The sequence below is a fragment of the Pleurodeles waltl genome, chromosome 12 (genome assembly GCF_031143425.1).
Source record: "Pleurodeles waltl isolate 20211129_DDA chromosome 12, aPleWal1.hap1.20221129, whole genome shotgun sequence".
Lineage (NCBI taxonomy): Eukaryota > Metazoa > Chordata > Amphibia > Caudata > Salamandridae > Pleurodeles > Pleurodeles waltl.
In genome coordinates, this window is record NC_090451.1 from 698438537 (window position 1) to 698462124 (window position 23588).

General features: G+C 48.0%; 1 protein-coding gene across 1 annotated transcript; it reads right to left on the reverse strand.

Moving 5' to 3' along the window:
- Positions 1 to 15571: 15571 nt before the first annotated feature.
- KCTD11 (potassium channel tetramerization domain containing 11) lies at positions 15572 to 20797 on the reverse strand. The gene has a single exon (XM_069215620.1). It carries the CDS (start codon positions 20332 to 20334, stop codon positions 19519 to 19521), a length of 816 nt encoding a protein of 271 aa, XP_069071721.1. The 5' UTR covers positions 20335 to 20797; the 3' UTR covers positions 15572 to 19518.
- Between the last annotated feature and the right edge of the window lie 2791 nt (positions 20798 to 23588).

Here is a 23588-nt window from a genome sequence, read left to right on the forward strand (position 1 = left end):
CTCATTCTTCAGTCCATCCATCCATCTGCACGTCCATCCATCCATGCGCCCGTCTTCTCCTGCCCACTCCCATGGATCCGGCTATGGCAGCTTCCCCAGTACTGAGTAATGCTTGCACTGTTAGGGTCTGTGTTGTATCTGGTTTCAGTGCAAAACTTGTACTGATGTTCTCTTGGGTTCCATGCTTTGTGGGGGTCACTCCAGCAGGAATGTTTAGCATGTTGTGTTGTGTTGTGCTATGTTATTGGCATTTACACAGCGTGCAGTCAGCCATTGGTATGTCATTGCAATGTTTCTTGTAGTCCAGGAATGACTTCTCAAGCAGTTCTGAAGTTTCCATCACAGACCAGAGACTGGTTTAGGTCACTGGTGTGAAAGGGTGTGTTCCTTTCTAAGGTGAATGTGTCGACATCAATGAAATGTGTGTGAACATTTTAGGTGTTTGGAGGGTGAGCCCTGGTGAACTGCTTATGCTTCCTCATAGAATGGGTGGCACACCCACTGACAAGTAGTGTGTGTCTGTCTGTCTGTCTGTCTGTGTGTGTTGCTGTGTGGTGTATGTATTGCTGTGTGATTCCTCATAAGATGTTTGCCACACCAACTGACAACTAGTTTATATGTGTATGAGTGAGTGCTTCCACATAGAATGTTTGGAGCACTCACTGACAAGTAGTATGTGTGTGTGTATGTGTTGTGTGGTCTGGTGTGTGTGCGTGTAAAACAATTGATGGTAACTAGTGCTTTCAATGGGCAGGTACTGTCCAGTACTGAGTGTCTGCACTCCCTTAGTTTGAAGGGGAGAGTGCCTGCACTTCTCATCTCTTCTGCAATACATTACAATGCATGACTACCAGCACTTCTCAGGATCAGACAGGTACACTAAATAGGGAGCACCTGCACTTCTATATTTCCATTTAAAGCACTGACGGTAACAAATGACATAATAGACAAATAAACGCTTTGGATGTATGCTAAGAGTTACATGCTTTGTGAGGGACTCTTGCCCTGCGGCTTCCTTTTAGCGTGTGTTTTGTGAGGGGCTCTTCCCTGTTGCTTCATATTTGTGTGTTTTGTGGGGGACTCTTGCCCTATTGTTTCTCGTTGGAATGTGTTTTGGGAGAGACTCTTGCTCCGTTGTTTCTGGCTGGAATGTGTTTTGAGAAGGACTTTTACCCTGCTGCTTCCTGTTGAACAAGTTACTTATCTTCGGTAACAAATTATCGGTTACAGACATAGGGGGTCATTACGACTTTGGCGGGCGGCGGAGGCCGCCCGCCAAAGTACCGCCGTCAGAATACCGCTGCACGGTCAAAAGACCGCCGCGGTAATTCTGAGTTTCCCGCTGGGCTGGCGGGCGACTGCCAGAAGGCCGCCCGCCAGCCCAGCGGGAAACCCCCTTCCACGAGGATGCCGGCTCCGAATGGAGCCGGCGGAGTAGAAAGGGTGCGACGGGTGCAGTTGCACACGTCGCGATTTTCAGTGTCTGCTATGCAGACACTGAAAATCTTGGTGGGGCCCTGTTAGGGGGCCCCTGCAGTGCCCATGCCATTGGCCCCAGGGGCCCCACGACACCCGTTACCGCCAATCAGGTTCAGGCTGGCGGTAAGGGGGTCGGAATCCCCATGGCGGCGCTGCCTGCAGCACCGCCATGGAGGATTCCTCAGGCCAGGGGAAAACCGGTGGGAAACCGCCGGTTTCCCTTTTCTGACCGCGGCTTTACCGCCGCGGTCAGAATAGGCCTGGATGCACCGCCAGCCTGTTGGCGGTGCATCCGCGGTCCCCATATTCTACTCTCAGATTCCTTACCTTAGAATTTCCCCTTGACGTCAGTCTAGATCCAGAGATTTTTCTTGAGCAGTACCCCTGCGCACCGTCATGTAGTGTCAGTCGAGTCAGCTTCCTTCGTCAGGTTCGCCTCATATGACATCACGGGTCCTATAAAGTTGCCACCCCAGTGTGATGTTTCAGGTCTTTTTTTTCTGTACCAGCCTACGTGCAAATCTGAAGAAGAGCTACCTCTATAGTCACTTTTTGACTGGCTTTTTCAACTTTTGTTGAAGCTTTTTTGACATTCTGGTGCATCAAGATGTTGTCACGGAAGACCGGATTCAAGCCTTGCGACCCCTGTCACCAGATGATGTCTGTGATGGATCCACACCTCGTGTGTCCCTGGTGTTTGGAGCGCGACCACGACCCGAAGTTGGGCTCTGAGTGTGGGGCCATGAACCCGAAGCTTTGAGGGAGCAGTCCCTAAAGCTACTCGCGGTTCAGCTCTGAGCTCCCAGGCGCTCCCGGTCTCGATCAAGAGGAAGGTCCCGAGACTGCTGGTGGAGCCCACACTCTTTGTCATCCCACTTTAAGTCCTTGGGACATTCAGGTAAGTACAAAAAGAAGTCGAAGAAGAGCAAGCGTTTCTCAACTTCACCCTTTCGGTCGGATGACGTGATGGCAGAAAAGGAGCGGCGTCGCTCTAGGCCTCTGTCCTCGGAGCCTACTTCTGGGTCTGCTCTGCGTCTCCCCAAGTTTCCAGGATTTGTGCCACCACTGCCCAATTGTGTGAACTTTACTAGGCCCTGTGCCATCACTTTGGGCAATCTGACCCTGCCAGAGCACCTTCAGGCCCGTGGGGTCGGCAGGGGCCCCCTCGGGTTCCGCACCAGTGGCTTCAGCCCCCGGGTGGGGCACCCAAGGATCCGTTTCCGGATCCGAACCAGCGCTGGTCGTGCCACTGCGACTTTCCCAGTGACAGTTCAGACGTCAACACTCCCGACGACGCTGGGGCCTGCAGTCAGCATAGATCCCATCCTGAATACCAACTCTGACACGGAGCCGGACCTGCTTTGCTCGATGCCGATTCCGACCGGGACCTTGCTCCCTAGGTTGGAGCTTGACCCTTATTCTTATAGGTATGGGTAAGGTGAGAGTATGAAGGGATCACTGGACTGAATACCAGTTCAATGACACCATGGACAAGGCTTTGGTTTGACATGCTGCTGGCCAACACAGGACTTAATTTAGTCCACCACTATAGGTCCCAACTAGCTGCATATGTGGGATGACAGTAACAAAGTCCATCCCAGCAGATCTCGTCATATTTCCCCTTAACCTATGTCTGTTCAGAATGGACGACCCAGTGCAGTAATCAGCTAAGTGTGCTATGAACATTAGAAATACTGTAAAGAGACCTGCAGAGCTGCTGAAATCTGCCAGCTTACTGAAAACTATAAACTGCCACCTCTCTCTCGAATCCCTTCATCCTCTGTACTGCTGCATCCAATAGCACAATAATCGCACTTTAGAGGTCATCTCGAGCGACACAGAAACACTTCCCACCCAGGATCAAACCTAAGAGAACACACTCCCATCCACACACCTTACAAAGTGCTGCCCATGTAGGCAAGCGCTTCAGCACCCCACACGGGCAGTAAGCGCTGCATAAATGTTGCACTATAATACAATCCAGACATCAATTCTAGTTTGTCTTCAATGGAGCCCCCAACATTCAATGTTTTAACAAGTGTGATGGCACAACAGACATTTCGATTGTGGATCTTTCACTGGATGTGGAACCGTGTTGAATCTTTGAACATCTTTCTGACATAATATCCTTCATGGAATTGAGACTTCTGAATATCACATGATGTGGTTAGACTTGTCACAACAATTGCAGAGCTAAAGCAAGCACATTGTGACAATGCAAAGTGGACAGGCGTGCAGTACGAAATAGAGTGGGCTTTAACGAGTTCACTGTATTCAATCATCTCTTTATCTTTGAAACATTATAAAAACTTCAGTTTGGCTGCCATCTTGTTACAAGCCTACCACCCAGCATCTCTTTGAGCTTGCCTTCTCCTTAACATCTGAATGAGGAGGAATTGGTTTTAAATGGACCTACAAGGGTTCAGTGGAAATAACATTCAGCCGAAGTGGATATTATTGATCATGTGAAAGACCCATTGGGGAGATGAAAAGTTACAGACATTTAAACGCCTTCCGCAAACGGAAAAAAGAGAGGGTAGCGAATATGATATCTATTAAGAAGCAGTCATTACATATGAGATCTGGTTTGGAAAGAAAGATGATCTTGGGGTTGGGAGGGATAATCCATGTTCAAGGTGCCAGGTTTCGCAGATGGTCACTGACGCTTTTGTTGGGACATTGAGAATACTTGCTGAGACGGGGGAATATGAGCCCAGGAGTTGAGGGATCCGACACTTATTCAACCTAACTTTGGAAACATGCAAGAATGTTTTTGTGTGTGCAAGAATATTGCATCACATGGCACAACTGTATTAGTGAGAGGCAAAAAGCAATTCTAAAGTCTGAATACAGGTATTAGGTCCTGGCTTTCGTTCATCTTGTCTCTGTGGAGGGGACGCAGTGCTCAGTGTGGGACCATGAACCCAGCCACGCCAGCTAAGCAGCTGCTTTGGTAAACTGGGATGAAACATTTGTTGTGTTTGGTTCCAGCTTTCTATACTGGCCACCTAAATAAATGTAATATCCCTTGCCATTGTTATAGTCTGTTTGTTTACACTGTACATTGCTTGTATATGTCTGTTGAGTGTAACGGGGTGAGCATGAGCTGTTCTTTGTATATATTTTTTTCTGTATTGTATTATTTTTGTAATTTAAAAAAAAGTATTTTACAGTTATAATTTATATGGAAATGTCTTTGTGTGTGCCTGTTTTATCCTCTGTAACATATTATTTGTAAAATAATTTCTTCTGGAACCACTGTGGTTTTCATAAAAAATAATAAAATAATCAGATAAGGCACTGGTGGACTGACACTGGAGTGACTCCATTCCCTTAATACCCCAAATGCCAATAACGAGAACAAAAACTGATGTATCACTCTTCAAGGATAATGAAAACAGGAACTGGTAGATTACTCTTCATGGATAATGAAAACAAGTACTGGAGGATCACTCTTCAAGTATAATGACAACAAAACCGGTGGATCACTCTTCAAGGATAATGAATACAGGAATTGGTAGATTACTCTTCAAGGATAATGTCAAAAAGAACCAGTAGATTACTGTTCATGGATAATGAAAAGAAGAACTGATAGATTACTCTTGATGGATTATGAAAGCAAGAACTGGTGGATCACTCATCGAGAATAATGACAACAAGAACTGGTAGACTACTCTTAGTGGATAATGAAAACAAAAACTGGTAGATTACTCTTTGTGGTGCGGGGACACTAATTTGACATTATATGAAACTGTATGAATGCAATGATTAGTCAACATTAAAACTCTTGGGTAGGTTTTAATATATCCTTGACTCCCAGTAGCAGATGGGCAAAGCTGGATCAGGAGTTTTTTTTTTCACTGAGATTGGCAACTGTAATGTAGTTAATTGTTGTTTAATCTTAAATGTGTTACATATCCGAATACAATTTGGTCGTGGTTAAGGTTGTGCGGGTCACAAGACCAAGCTATGACAGACCGACCAATTTTACCTGGCTCGTGGGGCTCGGGTACAGCGAAGTCCTGGCTGTCCTTGGTGAGGAACGCAGGAACCACGGGTGCTGAAAAATGGTACTTGTGACACTCTGTCACTTGCAGGTCGAGTTCGTGGGAGCCCACTAGAGGTTAAGCTCCGACCAGGATTCAACAAGTAGAACAACTCCACCTAGTCTCGGTGTCACATGTGTAGAGATGTGCTAGCTATCCTTGGTGCTTAAAGGGTGCTGCGGTTGATGGTTTTACCATTAAGACGATGTGGGTGAGGAAATGGATGCAAAATCTTGACAGCTGGGCCACAGTGTAGGAAAGTACCATCTTGCCTGGCATGTTACCCCCATATTTCACTGTAAATATGTTGTTTTAGTTGTATGTGTCACTGGGACCCTGCCAGCCAGGGCCCCAGTGCTCATAAGTGTGCCTGAATGTGTTACCTGTGTTATGACTAACTGTCTCACTGAGGCTCTGCTAATCAGAACCTCAGTGGTTATGCTCTCTCATTTCTTTCAAATTGTCACTAACAGGCTAGTGACCAATTTTACCAATTTACATTGGCATACTGGAACACCCTTATAATTCCCTAGTATATGGTACTGAGGTACCCAGCGTATTGGGGTTCCAGGAGATCCCTATGGGCTGCAGCATTTCTTTTGCCACCCATAGGGAGCTCTGACAATTCTTACACAGGCCTGCCACTGCAGCCTGAGTGAAATAACGTCCACGTTATTTCACAGCCATTTTACACTTCACTTAAGTAACTTATAAGTCACCTATATGTCTAACCTTTACCTGGTAAAGGTTGGGTGCTAAGTTACTTAGTGTGTGGGCACCCTAGCACTAGCCAAGGTGCCCCCACATGGTTCAGGGCCAATTCCCCGGACTTTGTGAGTGCGGGGACACCATTACACGCGTGCAATACATATAGGTCACTACCTATGTGTAGCTTCACAATGGTAACTCCGAATATGGCCATGTAACATGTCTAAGATCATGGAATTGCCCCCTCTATGCCATCCTGGCATTGTTGGCACAATCCCATGATCCCACGGGTCTCTAGCACAGACCCTGGCACTGCCAAACTGCCTTTTCAGGGGTTCCACTGCAGCTGCTGCCAACCCCTCAGACAGGTTTCTGCCCTCCTGGGGTCCAGCCAGGCTTGGCCCAGAAAGGCAGAACAAAGGACTTCCTCAGAGAGAGAGTGTTACACCCTCTCCCTTTGGAAAATGGTGTTAAGGCAGGGGAGGAGTAGTCTCCCCCAGCCTCTGGAAATGCTGTCATGGGCACACATGGTGCCCATTTCTGCATAAGCCAGTCTACACCGGTTCAGGGATCCCCCAGCCCTGCTCTGGCGCGAAACTGGACAAAGGGAAGGGGAGTGACCACTCCCCTGACCTGCACCTCCCCTGGGAGGTGCCCAGAGCTCCTCCAGTGTGCTCCAGACCTCTGCCATCTTGGAAACAGAGGTGCTGCTGGCACACTGAACTGCTCTGAGTGGCCAGGGCCAGCAGGTGACGTCAGAGACTCCTTCTGATAGGCTCCTTCAGGTGTTGCTAGCCTATCTTCTCTCCTAAATAGCCAAACCCTCTTTTCTGGCTATTTAGGGTCTCTGCTCTGGGGAATTCTTCAGATAACGAATGCAAGAGCTCATCCGAGTTCGTCTGCATCTCTCTCTTCACCTTCTGCCAAGGAATCGACTGCTGACCGCGCTGGAAGCCTGCAAAACTGCAACAAAGTTGCGAAGACGACTACTGCAACTCTGTAACGCTGATCCTGACGCCTTCACGACTGCTTTCCTGGTGGTGCATGCTGTGGGGGTAGTCTGCCTCCTCTCTGCACTAGAAGCTCCGAAGAAATCTCCCGTGGATCGACGGAATCGTCCCCCTGCAACCGCAGGCACCAAAGAACTGCATCACCGGTCCCCTGGGTCTCCTCTCAGCACGACGAGCGAGGTCCCTTGAATCCAGCAACTCTGTCCAAGTGACTCCCACAGTCCAGTGACTCTTCAGTCCAAGTTTGGTGGAGGTAAGTCCTTGCCTCCCCACGCCAGACTGCATTGCTGGGAACCGCGTCTTTTGCAGCTACCCCGGCTCCTGTGCACTTTCAGAGGGAATCCTTTGTGCACAGCCAAGCCTGGGTCCACGGCACTCTAACCTGCATTGCACAACCTCCTGAGGTGTCCTCCGGCGGCGTGGGACTCCTTTGTGCAACTTCGGGTGAGCACTGTTTCACTCCACTTCGTAGTGCCTGTTCCGGCTGCTGCCTGCTTCTGAGAGGGCTCCTTGTCTTGCTGGGCGCACCCTCTGTCCCCTGACGCAATTGGTGACATCCTGGTCCCTCCTGGGCCACAGCAGCATCCAAAAACCCTAACTGCATGACTTGCAGCTAGCAAGGCTTGTTTGCGGTCTTTCTTCAGGAAAACACTTCTGCACGACTCTCCACGGCGTGGGACATCCATCCTCCAAAGGGGAAGTTTCTAGCCCTTGTCGTTCCTGCAGAATCTGCAGCTTCTACTTCCTAGTAGCAGCTTCTTTGCACCCACAGTTGGCATTTCCTGGGCATCTGCCCACTCTCGACTTGATCGTGACTTTTGGACTTGGTCCCCTTGTTCCACAGGTACTCCAGTCTGGAAATCCATTGTTGTTGCATTGCTGGTGTTGGTCTTTCCTGCAGAAATCCCCTATCACGACTTCTGTGCTCTTTGGGGAACTTTAGTGCACTTTGCACTCACTTTTCAGGGTCTTGGGGTGGGCTATTTTTCTAACCCTCACTGTTTTCTTACAGTCCCAGCGACCCTCTACAAGGTCACATAGGTTTGGGGTCCATTCGTGGTTCGCGTTCCACTTTTGGAGTATATGGTTTGTGTTGCCCCTATCCCTATGTGTCCCCATTGCATCCTATTGTAACTACACATTGTTTGCACTGTTTTCTAATACTATACTGCATATTTTTGGTATTGTGTACATATATCTTGTGTATATCTGCTATCCTCATACTGAGGGTACTCACTGAGATACTTTTGGCATATTGTCATAAAAATAAAGTACCTTTATTTTTAGTATATCTGTGTATTGTGTTTTCTTATGATGTTGTGCATATGACACTAGTGGTACTGTAGGAGCTTCACTCGTCTCCTAGTTCAGCCTAAGCTGCTCTGCTAAGCTACCATTATCTATCAGCCTAAGCTGCTAGACACCCTATACACTAATAAGGAATACCTGGGCCTGGTGCAAGGTTTAAGTACCCCTTGGTACTCACTACAAGCCAGTCCAGCCTCCTACACACAGGTGATGTCGGCTGAAGGTGTTGCTGTGTGTCCTCGAGTTGCAGCGTCGAATAAAGATGGTGATGACAGGACTGGCCATCAACAAGCTTTGGCAGTGGTAACCTGGGAAGAAGATATCTTCCCTTCTGGCAGTCCAGTGGAAATTGGTAGCCAGCTGTAACTTGGCAGGAAGCTGATATACACTTCCCACAATGCACTGAACCACCTGTTTTTGGGCAATTCCTCCGAACCCCTGATGGCCAGCGGTGTGCGGGAGACTAATGCCACTGGTCCATGGGAGTCTGTCTTTGCCTTTGGCTCACAAAGGGTTCCCTCATGCCGGGGGAAGCAGTCTGTGGTCCAGGACGAGCTGCAGTTGAGCAGTTCCGGGGGCTGCCACAGGTTCAACGTATCACGCCTTTTGTTATTGCAGGTCACTGTTGTTGTCCGTGCGGGTCTTTCTTGTCCTCTTGTCACATTTGGTTGCAGATCTAAGGTTCTGGTGCAAAGAGAGCCCCTTAATTCCTAGATTTAGGGGCATTAGGGGGTGTGGGTGCAAGTAGCTAATGGGCTACCAGCCCCAGTGGATAATCCGCCACTGAGGTAACCACATTTGGTGGGTTGTGGCACCTTTTCCACAGAAACCTCTATTCTGCCTCAAAGATAGCAGAAGTCTTCCTTGGCTGTACAGACCAGGCTGCCCACACTAGAGGTGCGGCTAGCCTTCTGGGGGTGTACACCTTTGGATTAACTAATTTTCCCACCTGCTAGGATGCAAATGTGCCTGGGGAACTGTGTCCTCCACTGGGGACAGTCTGCTTGCATATCAGAGGCACTGTACCCTTTGAGTTCACTGCCTTGATGTGCCACTTCACTAGCCTTCCTGGAAGGGAGAGAGGAGTGACCTTCTTCCCATCTAGGCCTGGATGTGTGCACACCTCTGTCTGGGGTCAGAATCCTGCTTGGCAGCAGAAGTTACGAGCTGGCACCCAAAGCACATGACAACAGGGGTAACTCAGTAGGCAACTTCTAAGTTTGCTTTCTGGGTCCATGCCACATTGCCCTTGACACGAATTTCAAGCAGGGGTGAGAAGGCGCATTGTTTGATACAAAAATGACCCTTTTCGTCGTACCATACTGGAGCTAATCACCTCAGGTTTGCCGGAGTGCTAGACCCTGTTATCCTCTGGACCATTGGTCACTCATAGTAGTCTTTAATTTAATGGGAAAGGTCACTAAAAGGACATATAAACTTGACCTTATATGTCCAGACTCTTAATATAATACGCCCTGCCTCCTGGACTCCAGAGGCCTACCGTAGGCATGGCTCACATATATTAATGGTAGTGCTGGGGCTATGCCACATATGGTAAGGTCACAGTCGAGTTCGAGCAGTTTGCACGCTCCTGCAGTCTGAAATGTCAGGCCTGCTGTCAGTAGTTTGCTTGGGTCATGCAGGTTGGCACAAATAGTGCTTCATGCCCTGATGACCTCTATAACACCCCTGCTGTGGGTACCACTGGTGCCATTTACTGGGGACTTATAAGGGGATTAAAGTACTTGCCGATTGGGGAAACCAATTCACAGTTACCAATGTAGGGAGAGAGCGCTGGCACTGGGGTCTGGTTAACAGGCACCAGTGCACTTTCAGAGTCATAGTCAACAGTATCTAGAGCAAAAAGTGGGGGTTGACCCTCTCAAAAATGCTGCTTTCCTACAGGAAGGAGCAAATATCTTTGCAACATTATATATGTTCACAACCTAAAACCACTTTTTTTTGCAGAAATTCTCAGAGGTGCATTTTGGTTCAAGCCTACACAGGAACAAATCTCTCATCATTCGATCAAAGTGTTACGTTTAACTTGTTTAAGTGTCGAAAAAGGGTTATCGTTCTTCAGGATGCTATCCAACTTTCTTACAAATGTGCATGAGCTTAAAGTGAATTTGGAAGTTATCCCACAAAAGCAGAGTCTAGCAAATATTGAGGTTGAGAGGTGCATCCTTTCAGAAAAAAGTCAAAATAACCTGGTGGTTTGATATCAGGTGATGGTGTCCAGGCTACCGAGTAGGCCCTACAACGGGAGGAGGGGCACCCAATTATCTCCTTTCTAAGTCTAGCAGGATTCTATTGTTAGCTAGTGAAACATTTTGGAAAGAAAAGTGAGATTTAACAATAATTATTGAAAAAGGAGCAGTTTTTGAATGGGCAAAAAGAATAAATGGTAATTTTTTTTTCTGTGAACGGCTAGCTAAGCCATATGGTTACTTCAGAATGTAGGGAGAAAATACAACAATTGTGTAGATACAAGGAGAGAAATATGCATGTTTGGTACAAGAGGTAGGTCTTCAAATTGTCTGTTACCTTCTGAAGTTCACCTTAAGGCAAGGGAGCAGAAGTGGTATGGTGGCTCCACAAGCATTTGACTCTCTGTGGGTCAGTGAGGCAGCTTTGTGTGGGTACACCTCGGACGGGCGGTACGGTGCCCGCACTCAGATTGGCAATCTGAGGCGCTACTACTCATGGGTTTGAGTTCCAGTAAAAGTTTTAAAGATGACCTTTCCTTACTGGTTGCCAACAGAGGAAGGGTGATGCATGTGTAATGTGTTTGGTTTTTCTTATGCAAAGGATGGGAGAGAAGGAATGGGTAAATTATGGAAATTCAGAAGTAAAGAGTAAATGCACCAACCCCAGGCAACTTAAAACAGAAAAGCCATGTATTGTTATGTAGATGGTAATCATTATGTGGTTAATGTGATTTATGTCTGTGTGAATATTTCTGGATCTTTTTTCCTCAATGAAACGTGAACAGGAATACATAGGGACTTTTGTGTCCCATGAAATACAGTTGGCAAAACATAACGTTTTGTATTTGATGGTTAGGCATTACCTGTCCACCTAGGACAGAATGCTTTAAGCACTTTTTAGTCATACAAACTTAGCAAAAAACAGGTTTGCTTGGAGAATGCACAACAGTGTATTTTTGTTTAGTGTTGCAGCTGAGATGCAGGCATTGGAGGTTAGCATTGACTGGGCAGCGGTCAGCGCAAATGCGGAGGGTGGCTGTCTTTTGTGCTTTGCAGTACAACTATGGGCTGGAGATGGTGATAATGCAGGTCTATTGTGGAGATGGTTTGAGAGTGTTTTACAGGAACCTCACTGTTAGACAAGATTTTTAGAAGCCTGCGTTTCTTGAAGGGGAAAGAATCATAGAATCTTCAGCATGTGCTCACCCAGATAAGTTGGGATTGATGCTTCCGTCTATAGTGGTAGTTAAAACTCTGGAGGGACCTTGGCAAAAAAAAATAACATCAACATTTTGGGGCTTTTCCAATGCATTAATAAATGGTCAGGGGTACGATTCATTGGTAAAGTGCAGACTGAGTAGGATACTGATCCTAACTACAACATCTAACAAAGCTGGGGAAGGAGGCTGACAACAGGTTGTGGGCAGGAGAGTCTGGGGCAGCGAAGGGACAATGGATGGCGGGGGCGGGGCTGGGGGAGGAAACAGACAATGGAGGGTGGGGTGGGAGAGTACTGGGAAGTACGCTGCCAAAAAGATTGGGAGGGAGGGGCTGGGAAAGCAGGCAGTGGGGTAACATAAGCCCACACAGTGCTACGGATGGGGGGGTGAGCTCCAGGGGACCCCCTCAGCAAAAGTGGTAGGCGGTGGGCTGTGGTGGGGGCCTCCTCCATGTGCTTTGCAGAGGGGCCCCCTCAAGTTTTTACGCCACTGGAAGCAAGCTGACACTGGCGGGCAGGCAGGGCTTTCGTTTACCCATAATGTTTTTAGAATTTTGGAATGTGAGAATCGGCTGTACGATATCTAGAAATGTGGATTCTAATCAGAATTTCCACGTTTGTCCAGAAGTTTTGAACTGTGGAAAGATCACTTTATCCAGCTTTGATTCAAATCCTAGATCTGAAAAAGTCAAAGCGCCTATTTTGCTGTGTGCATTCCATTCGCTTTTAACGCTTTATAATCCAGTGGGGCCCGAAACCCAAGAGTTGACTTCCCTACTTTGCTGCCACTGGGGAGTGCCACCCCCAGATTTGGTATAATCCATCTTCTGCTGACCCTTGGGAAAGTACCACTTTACACACTTCCTGATTTGATGTCATTCAGAATTCTATGGAACTCCAGTCGGCACCACCCCACTTCCAGGCTTTACGTAATCCTGCAACACTGATCCCAGATTCCGTATGATCCATCTTTTTCCTGAGCCCGGGTAGGTATCACCCATCACTTCCAGGTTGTGCATATCAAACACTTTGTTCACCTAATAGGTATTGGTCTTCTCAATTCCAGATTTAGTATTTATTCTTTTGATTCCCAATATGAGCCATCCCTGCTTCCCAACCCCAATAGGGGTGCCCTCTTACAATTTTGGATTTAGTGCAATCTAGTATTGTTTCGAATCCCAGTTTGTACCTCTCCCTCCTCTCCACCAAGATAGTTATCAAACCCCTTAATGTTTCTATATTTGGTGTAATTCTATATTCTATTCAATCCCAGTATTCACTCCCCCACTCACTTCCAAATTTGGTATAACCCATCAAGCATTTTGCTTGTCTCTTTAAATGTCACCCTCCTCAGTTCAGCAGCATGTGGACCCCAACAGATATCACATCTGTCCGTTTTAGTACAATCCAGTCAGCATTGGCTGGTTTCCAGTACATGGGCCACCCCGGTGCCCTTCCCGATCCGGTATATTCCAGAATTGTGTTGACGCTGATAGGTACCACACTCACTCCAATATTTGTACACAAACAACAGTCTGAAGTCACACTCGGTATCACTGCATCCACAACTGGCATACTTCAGTAATTCCAACATCAGTGGGAGCCCGCTGCCTATCTGAGGATTTACGAGTGAAATAGGGCGTGTAGGTGCAAGTGCAATCCACAAGTGTAGCAGATGTATTTCCTCCACCCTACTGGAGCTCAAAGCTCCGCCCATTTTAATTCTCCATGAGAGGCAAGGTTTCGCCTTGTAAGAGCCCCGCTAATAGGAGGAGCTACTTGGTAGGGAAGGTACTTCTGAAGAAAGTTCTAGTAACACTTATGAAGGGTTGTGGAACCCTCATCAACAATTTGGGTGCCAGAATTGTACTCCCCAAGGTGTGGATAAATTGTCAGTGATCATATATTTTGGCTTGCTGGCATGTTATTGGCAGGACTGCTGGAAATATGTGACTCAGCGACAGCGGCGTTTTCTGCACAATTATGAATTTGTCGCAGTAGCCACATAATCTGTCATCTGCTGCATATTCTGCAGATTTTAACCAAAAAAAATTTCTAGGTCAAACAGATCAAAAGGTACTCCGAGCAGGCAACGTGTTCTTGCACTGTGGAAGACCCTTCGCATATGTTGGCTTTACATCTTTAGTAGCCTTTTGCTGTATTTGTTTGTTATCTGATACTAATAATGGGAAATCTTTGCACAGACACTGTACAAATTACTAAACAATGAAGTAAAACTATCACAAAATGTGCCTTTCCTTGCAACATAATTTCGTCAACTCTGCCACATAATTTGGCCCTCCCCTGCCACATAATTGTAGTGGCCCTGGTTATTGGAAACAATACTCATTGTTTCAAGAAATACTGCCACACTTTGAATTTTCTTATTGCTTACTCTGACAAACTTGTCACTGATCTTGACACTACTGGGGCAGCAAAAAGTTTTTTCTCCCTACTATACCCACCCCACGCACTAATTCTGCTTTCTCACCAAGACCACTTCCCTTTTTTTTTTTTTAGTTCTTTAGAATTTCTTTTTTCTTCTTTCTCTTTCTTTCAAGTGCTGTCTGTCTGGAATACGTCATCCCGGGTTGACCACCGTGTGCGTGCATGCATCGTAACATGTCGGCCATTTTGACTTTTTTCACTTTACAGTTCCAACATGGTTGACGGCCATTTCAGAAAGGTAAATAGAAAATTAGATATAAGGCATTCTGGATCAACAGTGGAAACACTGGCAAAGCCAAAATGCTGGCACTCACTTTTTAAAGACAAGACCTAATGGATTTACCATTGCTTGTGTTTTTGCTGAACCGATAGGTCACCCCAGAGCTTGAGGCAGGTTAAACAAGAGGCAGCACAGACAGCCCAAGGACACGGCAAAGGCATGATAGGTGGATACAAATGGAGTAAGTCACTGAGACAGAAAGAAGCAATATTAACGCATTTGAAGACAAGACACAGACAGTGGAATTGAAAGCAAAGTAAAACAAGCAACCGTAAGGTGTTTAACAACTGAGAATGGAGGAAAAGCAACAATTACCTTGATGTTTCAGTTAGAAATGGCATGTATGTGAAACCAAAAAGATTGTTCATATAGGCAAGATCAGAGCCAAAAATGATACCATGATTTTGAGCGAGCTTGATGGAAACAAAAGAAAAAGGAAGGGAAAAAAGTATTTTCTATTTTGCAAGGATTTGAGTGAGAAAATGAGTGGTTATCCTACTTTAAATGGCAGGTATGCAAACAGAAACATGAGCTAACAGTTGACTTCCTGGTTTGGTATAATCCACCATTCTACCAAGCCAAGCCAACTTGGTTTAATTGTTTGCTTTATCCCTCTTCCAGATTTGGTACAATCCACCATTCTACCAAGCCAAGCCAACTTGGTTTAATTGTTTGCCTTTATCTCTCTTCCAGATTTGGTACAATCCATCATTCCAGCAACTCAAGCTGGTTTAACTGTCCACCTTTCTCCTAGTTCCAGGTACAGAATTACTCCACCATTCTCACACGACAACTGCAAACTTCTGCCATTTCCCGCCCCAACCATTTTCCCCCATGAAGAGAATACACAGCACTTTCTGAAATGCTTAAGAGAACAACCTTTATTGCAACCATTCAGTGACACCAAAACAAACAGTTCTGTATTTCCTGTCTATGTCCCTTGAAACAAAGCCCCCTCACCCCGGAAGGACTACTTGTAAGAACATAAAGAGTTAAGGTTCATTGCTCAATCATTCGTTGGTCTCTCTGTAATGGAGATATGTGGTAAGTTACATAATTGTGAAATAAATATATGTACAAACTCTACACAAATGTGGTATACAAATAAAACAGAAACACTCTCACTCCCCCCTATAACTTTAGATAGTTTGAGGTGTAACTTAAATACACTTGGCAATAACTTGACAGATTGTGCATATCTTAAAACATTTATTTCTACTTTATTGAAAAGTTGCTTGTATTTGGAAAATATCCAGAAATTGTGATATATCTGACCATTATGCACAGTGTTCGCTCGTAAACCACAAGAGAAAAGAGTGGAATTTAGTATCATGTGACAACCCCTTTCATCAGCTCAAAAACACAAAGGAATAAATATGCAACAATAAATATAAATAGACACATTTAAATAAAAAGAGAAAATACACCTTACTAAACTGGCATGGGTAAGGAGCTCTAAAACCTTCCTTCAAAGCCCAGAAACAAGCCTGCCTACTTCCGGGGAGAGGAGCACGTGCTTGGCCCCTTCCGCCATGTCTCAGTGGTAGCTTAAAATAATACAGTACTTTCAGGGTTTGGAAAGAAACAATCTCATTGGCTGCAGCGTGGAACAGCACTTCCAAAATATAAAGGGCTGACAGCTGACTGACTCTCTCCCAGCTCAGTCAGCTCTTTCCAAGACACTGGCCTGCCCAGAAATCTTCCGGGGTTGCTATGGGCCTTGGTGGGTGGAGTGGCTGGACTGGGTAACACCAACCCCAGGAACCCCCCCTGCAGTACACACTATACTGCCCTCGGTTATGGGCTGACCACTTCAATGCCTCACACACCTGGCCCCACTCCAAGCCCCCTCCACCTGCCTAGTGGTCAAAGGTTCAACGGAAGTCTTGGCACCTGACTAGAAAAGTGGTAATGATGCAATCTCTGTGCAAAACCAACCATCAAACAGTGCAAACAAGCTCTGGGAAAGCCAGCCCCTTGGCAGGCTAGCCAGTAGCCATAATTACAGGAACCTGTAGAGAAACATGTGAATAAATCCGGTGAAGCGTGACACGCCTGGTGTGACGTCATTAGGGAATGTGTCCAAGCTGGGTGACGCTTCACTCAAGTTATCCCATCCCAAACGTGTAATCCCGGGGCCGGAAGCAGGAACGTCTGAGCAGTACAAGTCTGAGCGTCACACACAACACTGAACTCAGGGGCAGAGAGGGGTATGCCCCCGGGATTTACAGCTAAATGGAACCAGTGTGTTCCCAAACCAGGCAACTTTGCCTTCACCGTCCTGAATTCTTTGAGGTGATGTTCGATGGCGTTTAATACTAGTCCCTAGAAATATCCTAGTTTTCCTAGAAATTCCCTCCGAATAACATCCCCCTCTAATTTGGCAGACCTGTCAGCAACTACACTACTGGGCATTACTGTCATTACAGCGGGGTTAAAGGCCGGAGTCCATCGTGCTAACAGCCAATTCCAGGAAGACGTTGAAATGCACATGCTTTTAATTCACCCTCTGATGCTTTGTGTGACCTTCGGCCTCAGCTGGAAATGAGCCCTTTTATATGACGCGGAGGTGGTGGGCTGTCGGGGGCGGAGCTACAAACTTTTAGTGATAACATTTTGTCTAACTTTAACTTCTAGAGCAGCAGTCGTATATCGTGTATCCAACCCCCCCCCCCCCCCCCCCCCCTCCACACCCTTTTGCCCCACTGAACGATCTTATCAACCTGCTCGTGCCAGGGTCGGACTGGCCTATGGCGCAATCAGGCAGCGCCCCATGAGCTGGTCTGTCCGGTCGGTGTAGGGTTTTTCTGGCTGTTTATGGGCACGTTTTGTAGCCTGCTGGACTGGTTTTATGGTTGATATCCCTGATGTTAATACAAACTTTGCTTACAGCAAACAAATCCACGAAGCCTCCAATACAATGCAGAACACTTCTGCAGGCGTGTTTACAACTTCAAAACTGCCCCAGTTCTCAAATATGGCTCACTTTTTATGCTCTCTGATCCATTAACGAGGGCCGCTTTATTTAGGCTCCTCGGTCTGTTATTTTTTCCCGACCCTGGCTCGTGCCTCTTTCTAGGAACAGGGTAGTGTGTCTCTTGCTTCCCCATGAAGGCCTGACAATGACCCCCACCCCTACCAGAGCTGCCCGGATCCTCACCAATTATAGTGACAGTCACACCACGAGGAATTTCAGGGCTCCCTCCTCCCCCCATTTTTGCCTCCCCCCCCCCTCCGGCCCTCAGCGGGTACAGCTCTTCCTTCATTCAGCTCTCTGCCCCCTCTTCTCTCCACTCCCTGCTGTCCCTCCTTTTCCCATTGTTTGTTGACAGCATCCATCACCGTTGCCATAGTTACCAAACTGTGGCGAGAAGAGACAAAGAACTGGATAGGCAACCTATTCTCCTCCCGGTACCCCACCAACCGCAGCAAGCAGAAATCACCCAACAGACGTGCTATGGGAAGGAAAAGGGGACGTTCGCGACAGCACCCCACCCCCAACACCTGAAGCATCCTCCCTCATTCCTACTTCAGATCCACGATTTCTTATTGGTTAGTTTCCAAGGGTCTATTGTGACACATCAGCCGAAAATCTGTCATTTTCTCTGTTTTCCTGTTTTTAATGGTGATTCCCTGTTTCGAGAGTTTTCAGAAAAGTGCAGAGTGCTGTTTTAAAACATCACATGAGTTGTCATCCAGCGAGAGAGGGATGCTGGTTTTTGGGAGAAAAACTCCAGGTCACAGTTGGACAGTAAGAAAAAATGCCCCCCCTCCAACGACCAAGCCCAGAGAAGCCAGCATGCTCCATGTAAACAATTAAACGGTCAGTATCAAAAGCAAAGCTCACATTATAAAGGCGAACACAGAAAAGAATAAAACGCCATTAAAAAACTTTTAAAGAAGAGGAAATTGAGAAGGCTCTATTTAAATTAGAAAATGAGACTATCCAAAACCTCTTTTAACCCTTCCCCAGTGCAGAGAGCAGTAATTGTAACATTGTTCAGGACTCCCTCCTCTTACATTAACACTTGTGGGGGCCTCAACTCCTCTCCAAAGACCCCAAAATTGATCTGGATTTCCTGGCCATTTTGATCTCTGAATTCCCAGACTCCCCTCTGCTGGTTCCGGAGGTGCCACAGGTGCCCCCCGGAATGCCACCTAAGAGCATGTCAGAGAGAGAAGGATTGGGGGCTCATGGTGCTTGAATGTCAGTTCAAACACAATTGCAGCAGGTCCCACAAGGCACATGGTGGCTCTGAGAGTTGAGGTAGTCACCCATAAGTGACCTGGAAAAGGACACCATTGTTGCTGTGGTGTCCTGGGTGCAGAATGTAGAGGCAAACCCACGCCAGACATTTGAAAGACCTTTAAAACATCAGCACAGCAGCGCTATGTCCAATTCTCCTGCGCACACACCAACAGAGGCACATACCCAGTCAACAGATTGACCTATCACCGTCTCACGTGTCACAGGTGCCAGGTCTGGGAGGGAGACCAAGGACCTGGTCTTCAGTTTCTAAAAAGAATCCTCCACTTGAATTTTCACCTAGCAAATTTCAATCCATGTGTGCCAACAAGGCAAAGGTCCACCGTCTTCAATCGGTAGATTTGTAGAGCGCTTCTCGTCACCCGTGAGGGTATTTAAGCGCTGACATGGTCCAGTTGATTAGCCAAATAGCCAGGTCTTCAGGGACTTTCAGAACTCTGGAAGAGATGGGGAGGTCCACAGAAGGAAGGGTAGATCATTCCATGTCTTTGCTCTAGGTAAGAAAATCCATTAGGCGCCAAAATGTCAGGCCCTACCGTAGAGTCAATGGCGGACAAACCTGAGAGACCTGGAGTTTAGAATGTCTTCCGGGTCAGGGAAGATGGCGTCTATGCGGAACCCCTGGCTGAGAGCGGCCTTCAGCACCTCCTCCACGAAGTCACCACCGCAGGTCAGCTCGTGGCCATCGGGCGCCGACCTCAGCGGCCTCAACTTCTGCTTGAGGTACTCGGAGTCGGGGAGGCTGTCGGGCCTAGGTGCCCACTCCAGCCGAAGGTGGTGGTCTCTGGCCTCCTCGGGGTGGAGGGCTGGCGTGTCCTGGGGCGTGCCAGGCTGCAAGCGGTCAACCATCAGCCGCAGGAAGCCAGGGTCGGTGCAGAAGAGGTTGGCAGTGAAGGCCCGGAGGTGGCAGGTGGACAGGTCATAGTTCTGGGAGCCCTTCCTGAGGGTGAAGTGGAGAAGGCGCTCCTGGCACTCCAGGTCCACGTGCAGGATGGCATTGCTGGCCGATGCCCTCTCCTCCTCGCGCCGCTGCCGGACCTCCTCCATCAGGGGCCGGATCTGGTAGAAGTCGGCCTCCCGCTCCAGCAGGGCCAGCTCCCGGTACCCCTCGGGCAGGTCCAGCCGGTGGAAGCGCAGGAAGTTCAGCACGTGCCGGAAGACCTTGCCGTCCCGGTCGATGAAGAACGCCCCGGACGCGTCCCTCTGCGCCGCCCAGGGCCCCCGGAACATGGCGCCCAGCATGGAGTCCGGAAAGCGCGTCAGGGTCTCCAGGGTGGTGCTGTAGTGTTTGCCCCCCACGTTCAGGGTCACCGGGCCGCCGAAGGGCACCCCCTTTTTGTCCGGGTCCAAGTCCCGCATCTCGCCTCTCTTCGTGCGCTTTAGGCCCGGCAGGGTGAAGAGGGCACTTGGCAAAGTACCAAAGGGCGCTCTCGCCAGGAAGGAGGCGAGCTAGTGCTTCGAGGTACAGCTCCGCAGGGCTCCTGGGTGCTTTCTTCGCGCCTAGTGCTTCGAGGCTCAGTTCTGCAGGGCTCCCAGGCGCTCTGCTCCCCTCCCCGGGCCGCTGCGGGTGGCGCACGCCGGCAGAGAGTAAATAAACAAGGATTATCCACGCAGGAGGGCTGGTGTATTTATTCCACAACCAGGGGGGTGGATCCCAGCTGAGTTCCCGGCTCGCCTGCCTCGGTCGCGGTTTAAATAATGGGTTCCTCCCGGCAGACGGAGGCTCCTGCCTCCAGGAAGTGGGCAGGGCTCCTGAGCCCACGCAGGTGCCTCTGCCCAGGGCTCCTCCCTGCAGCCTGCCAGCCTCGCCCGGTGGTTTCCTTTGTTGGGGTGAGATTATGGGAGGCCGGGCCCGAGGGGAGGAGACAGGGTGACAGGGGCCTGGGAGGGGCTGTCCGCCTGTTTCTGTCCTCGCCCAGTAGCTAGGGAAGCCATCCACAGCCGGAGGGAGTCACCAGGGCTCTCTCTGGCTCTTTCCAGGAGCAGCTCTCCCCCCCGGAAGTTTAGGGATTTTTATTTATATGATAAGATGTCCCCAGAACCATGTTTACATTTTGTTTCTCATCAGTTTCCCCAATAGTTTTGTTTTTCATCTGCTACTCTTATTTTTTTTTTGCAGTTTTTATGCAGCGCTAACACGACCCGAAGGGACTGGGATGATTTACACGAGCATCAGTTACATTACACAAGGACACATTCATTTTTTTGGTAGGCACTGGGAGATTAAGGGTCTGGTTTTGTGGCTCTGGTTACTTTATCACAAATGCGACAGATATCCCATCGGCCGTATTACCATCCCATTATACCCTACAGAAATCCAAATACAGCAGACGGGATATCTATCACGTGTGTGAAGAGTAACCCATCCGCCAACTCGAAATCAGGCCCTAGGGCAGTGGTCTCCAAACCTTTTATTGCTGCGCCCCCCCAGGTGAAAGATAAAAATCATTGGACCCCCACAGAATTTTTGACAATTGTTTTATAAAGATGGCAATGTTGAAATATGTCCAGACCTATTTAAACATTGCAGTTAAGTGCTGTTACCTTTTTAAAAGTGCAATAACATGCTTTTGCTTAAAACAAAGGCCTGTTATCTGTATAATGCTTCTTTTGGCCAGATTCTGCCCCCCAGATCACTTGAGGTTCCCCTAAGGGGGCCCGCCCCCTAGTTTGAAGACCCCTGCCCTAAGGGATTTGCCCGGAATCACAGGATGCTGAGCCGACGCCAATACTCAAACGTGGTTCCCCAGCTCCATAGTCGGCAGCTCTGGCCGATACTCCACATCCTCTCAACCCACTGCCACTCTCTCACCTTTGCTCTCCTTTCTAACCCATGCTCTACTCTCCCTCCACCCGCTCCTTTCCCTGCTTTCCTTCCATCTGCTGGCTATACTCCTTCTTTCAGACGGTTCCAACCTTCTTCCATTTTGCATTATCTCTTCTCTCCCATGTAACATTTCATGCTAAGCCAGCTTTCCACTCAGTATCTCCAGCAGCCCATGCACTCACCCAGCTATCCCTCCCTCCATGGCTCCTCTCTCTGCACCCCACTTTGGTGCTTTCATCTCTTCCCCATTGCTTTCACTCCCCAAGCTGCTCCTACTCTCATCCAAGCACCCCATCCCTTAGTGCCCATTCCAGGTCTGACCCCTCCTGCCCCCGTTTTCCCCTTCTAATGAGCCCCCTTTCTTTCTTGCCCTCCCTGTCGTCCCACTCTGCTTTGGCACTTCCTGCTTCCCCGTTTTCTCCCCCCCCAACAGTTCCTCCTCTCCCGCACTCATCTCACCCTCTTATTCGTTCCTGCTCCGGATTTGATTGGGGTGGGTGAAAAATCTGCCAACAGCCACGTGGCAGAGTTTTTTGTCAAGCACGGCTCACCATCGTTAAGCACGATTTTGGTGCGCTAGAACGCCTCCCGGTGAGATTTCTCAACATGGGCGGCCGCAGCAGGTTGCAACCATTTGCGTTGAGAATGCTGCAGCTTGAGTAAAAAATATACTCGAGCAGCACCTCGCTCCGGCGCACCGCATGGTGCAGTTCGCACTGATTTCAAAGCACGGAACAAGTGCCCAAATTCTGCCTGCTTGCAGTTCCTGCTCTCTCAACTTCTCTCTTCCCTGCCCCTAAGTTCCTATTCTCTCCTGTATCATCATCAGTGGTTCCTGCTCTCCCTACAATTGGGTGGTGTTTGAGTAGTGTGTCTGCATGGATGAAATGTGAATGGTCGCATGTGATAGAAATTGTGGGCATACATGCATGGATCGGTGAAAGCTAGTGTTGGTTGGAAGACCTAGAGCAAAGCATAGTATGGCGATGCTCCTCTACTGAAGATATGAACTAAGTCTGCAACTTTACTTTCCTCGGCTCTTGTGGTCCTTCAGGGGGTGCGCTTCAACAGTGGTGATGAGCTGGAGCACCGACTCAAGAGCACAACCTTCATCGGAAAAGATCACTTTTGTGAGCAGAAGCTGTGTAGGGCTATACATTCCTGGTTGAAGTGGCAACTTTGTCTCTCGGAGGCTCAGTTGTTGCGATCAATGCTAAATGTTTCTTGAAGTCTTGTGGCCGTGTTGTGTTAACCCACTTGTCATGGCCAACAGCCATAGCTGTGTTAATGTTGAGATGCTGCTCATATCCTATCAACCTACACTCTATGGGTAGTGCATAAGTATATCGTGAGTCAGTGTCCTTGAACGTCACTTGTATTCCTCGCAGCTGTGATTAACATGTGCATGCCGAGAGCCATTTGGCTCGAGTATCCACATCCGGCGGCCATGTTGAAGGAAGTGCTTGGTGCAAAGAACAGGTGAGGTCAGGCCACAAACAGCAGCATGCTACTCATGTGCAAAAGAACTGATGGTTAATCTTGGCAAGAATTAATTGTAAATTACACAGCATACACTCAGGTAGTAAGTTTGAATAAACAGTGTGTGAACTTGGAGATTACCCTGAGCCATCAAACCTCAGTATTTTAATTACTACATTGTGTGTTTGGTATGGGCATTCTATGTACACGAGACATCAACTTGCAGCTCGGCATACTCTTCTATCTCAGGATCACATCTACATCATATTTCAATTCTGAGACTACTGTATTCATAGTACTTCATTTT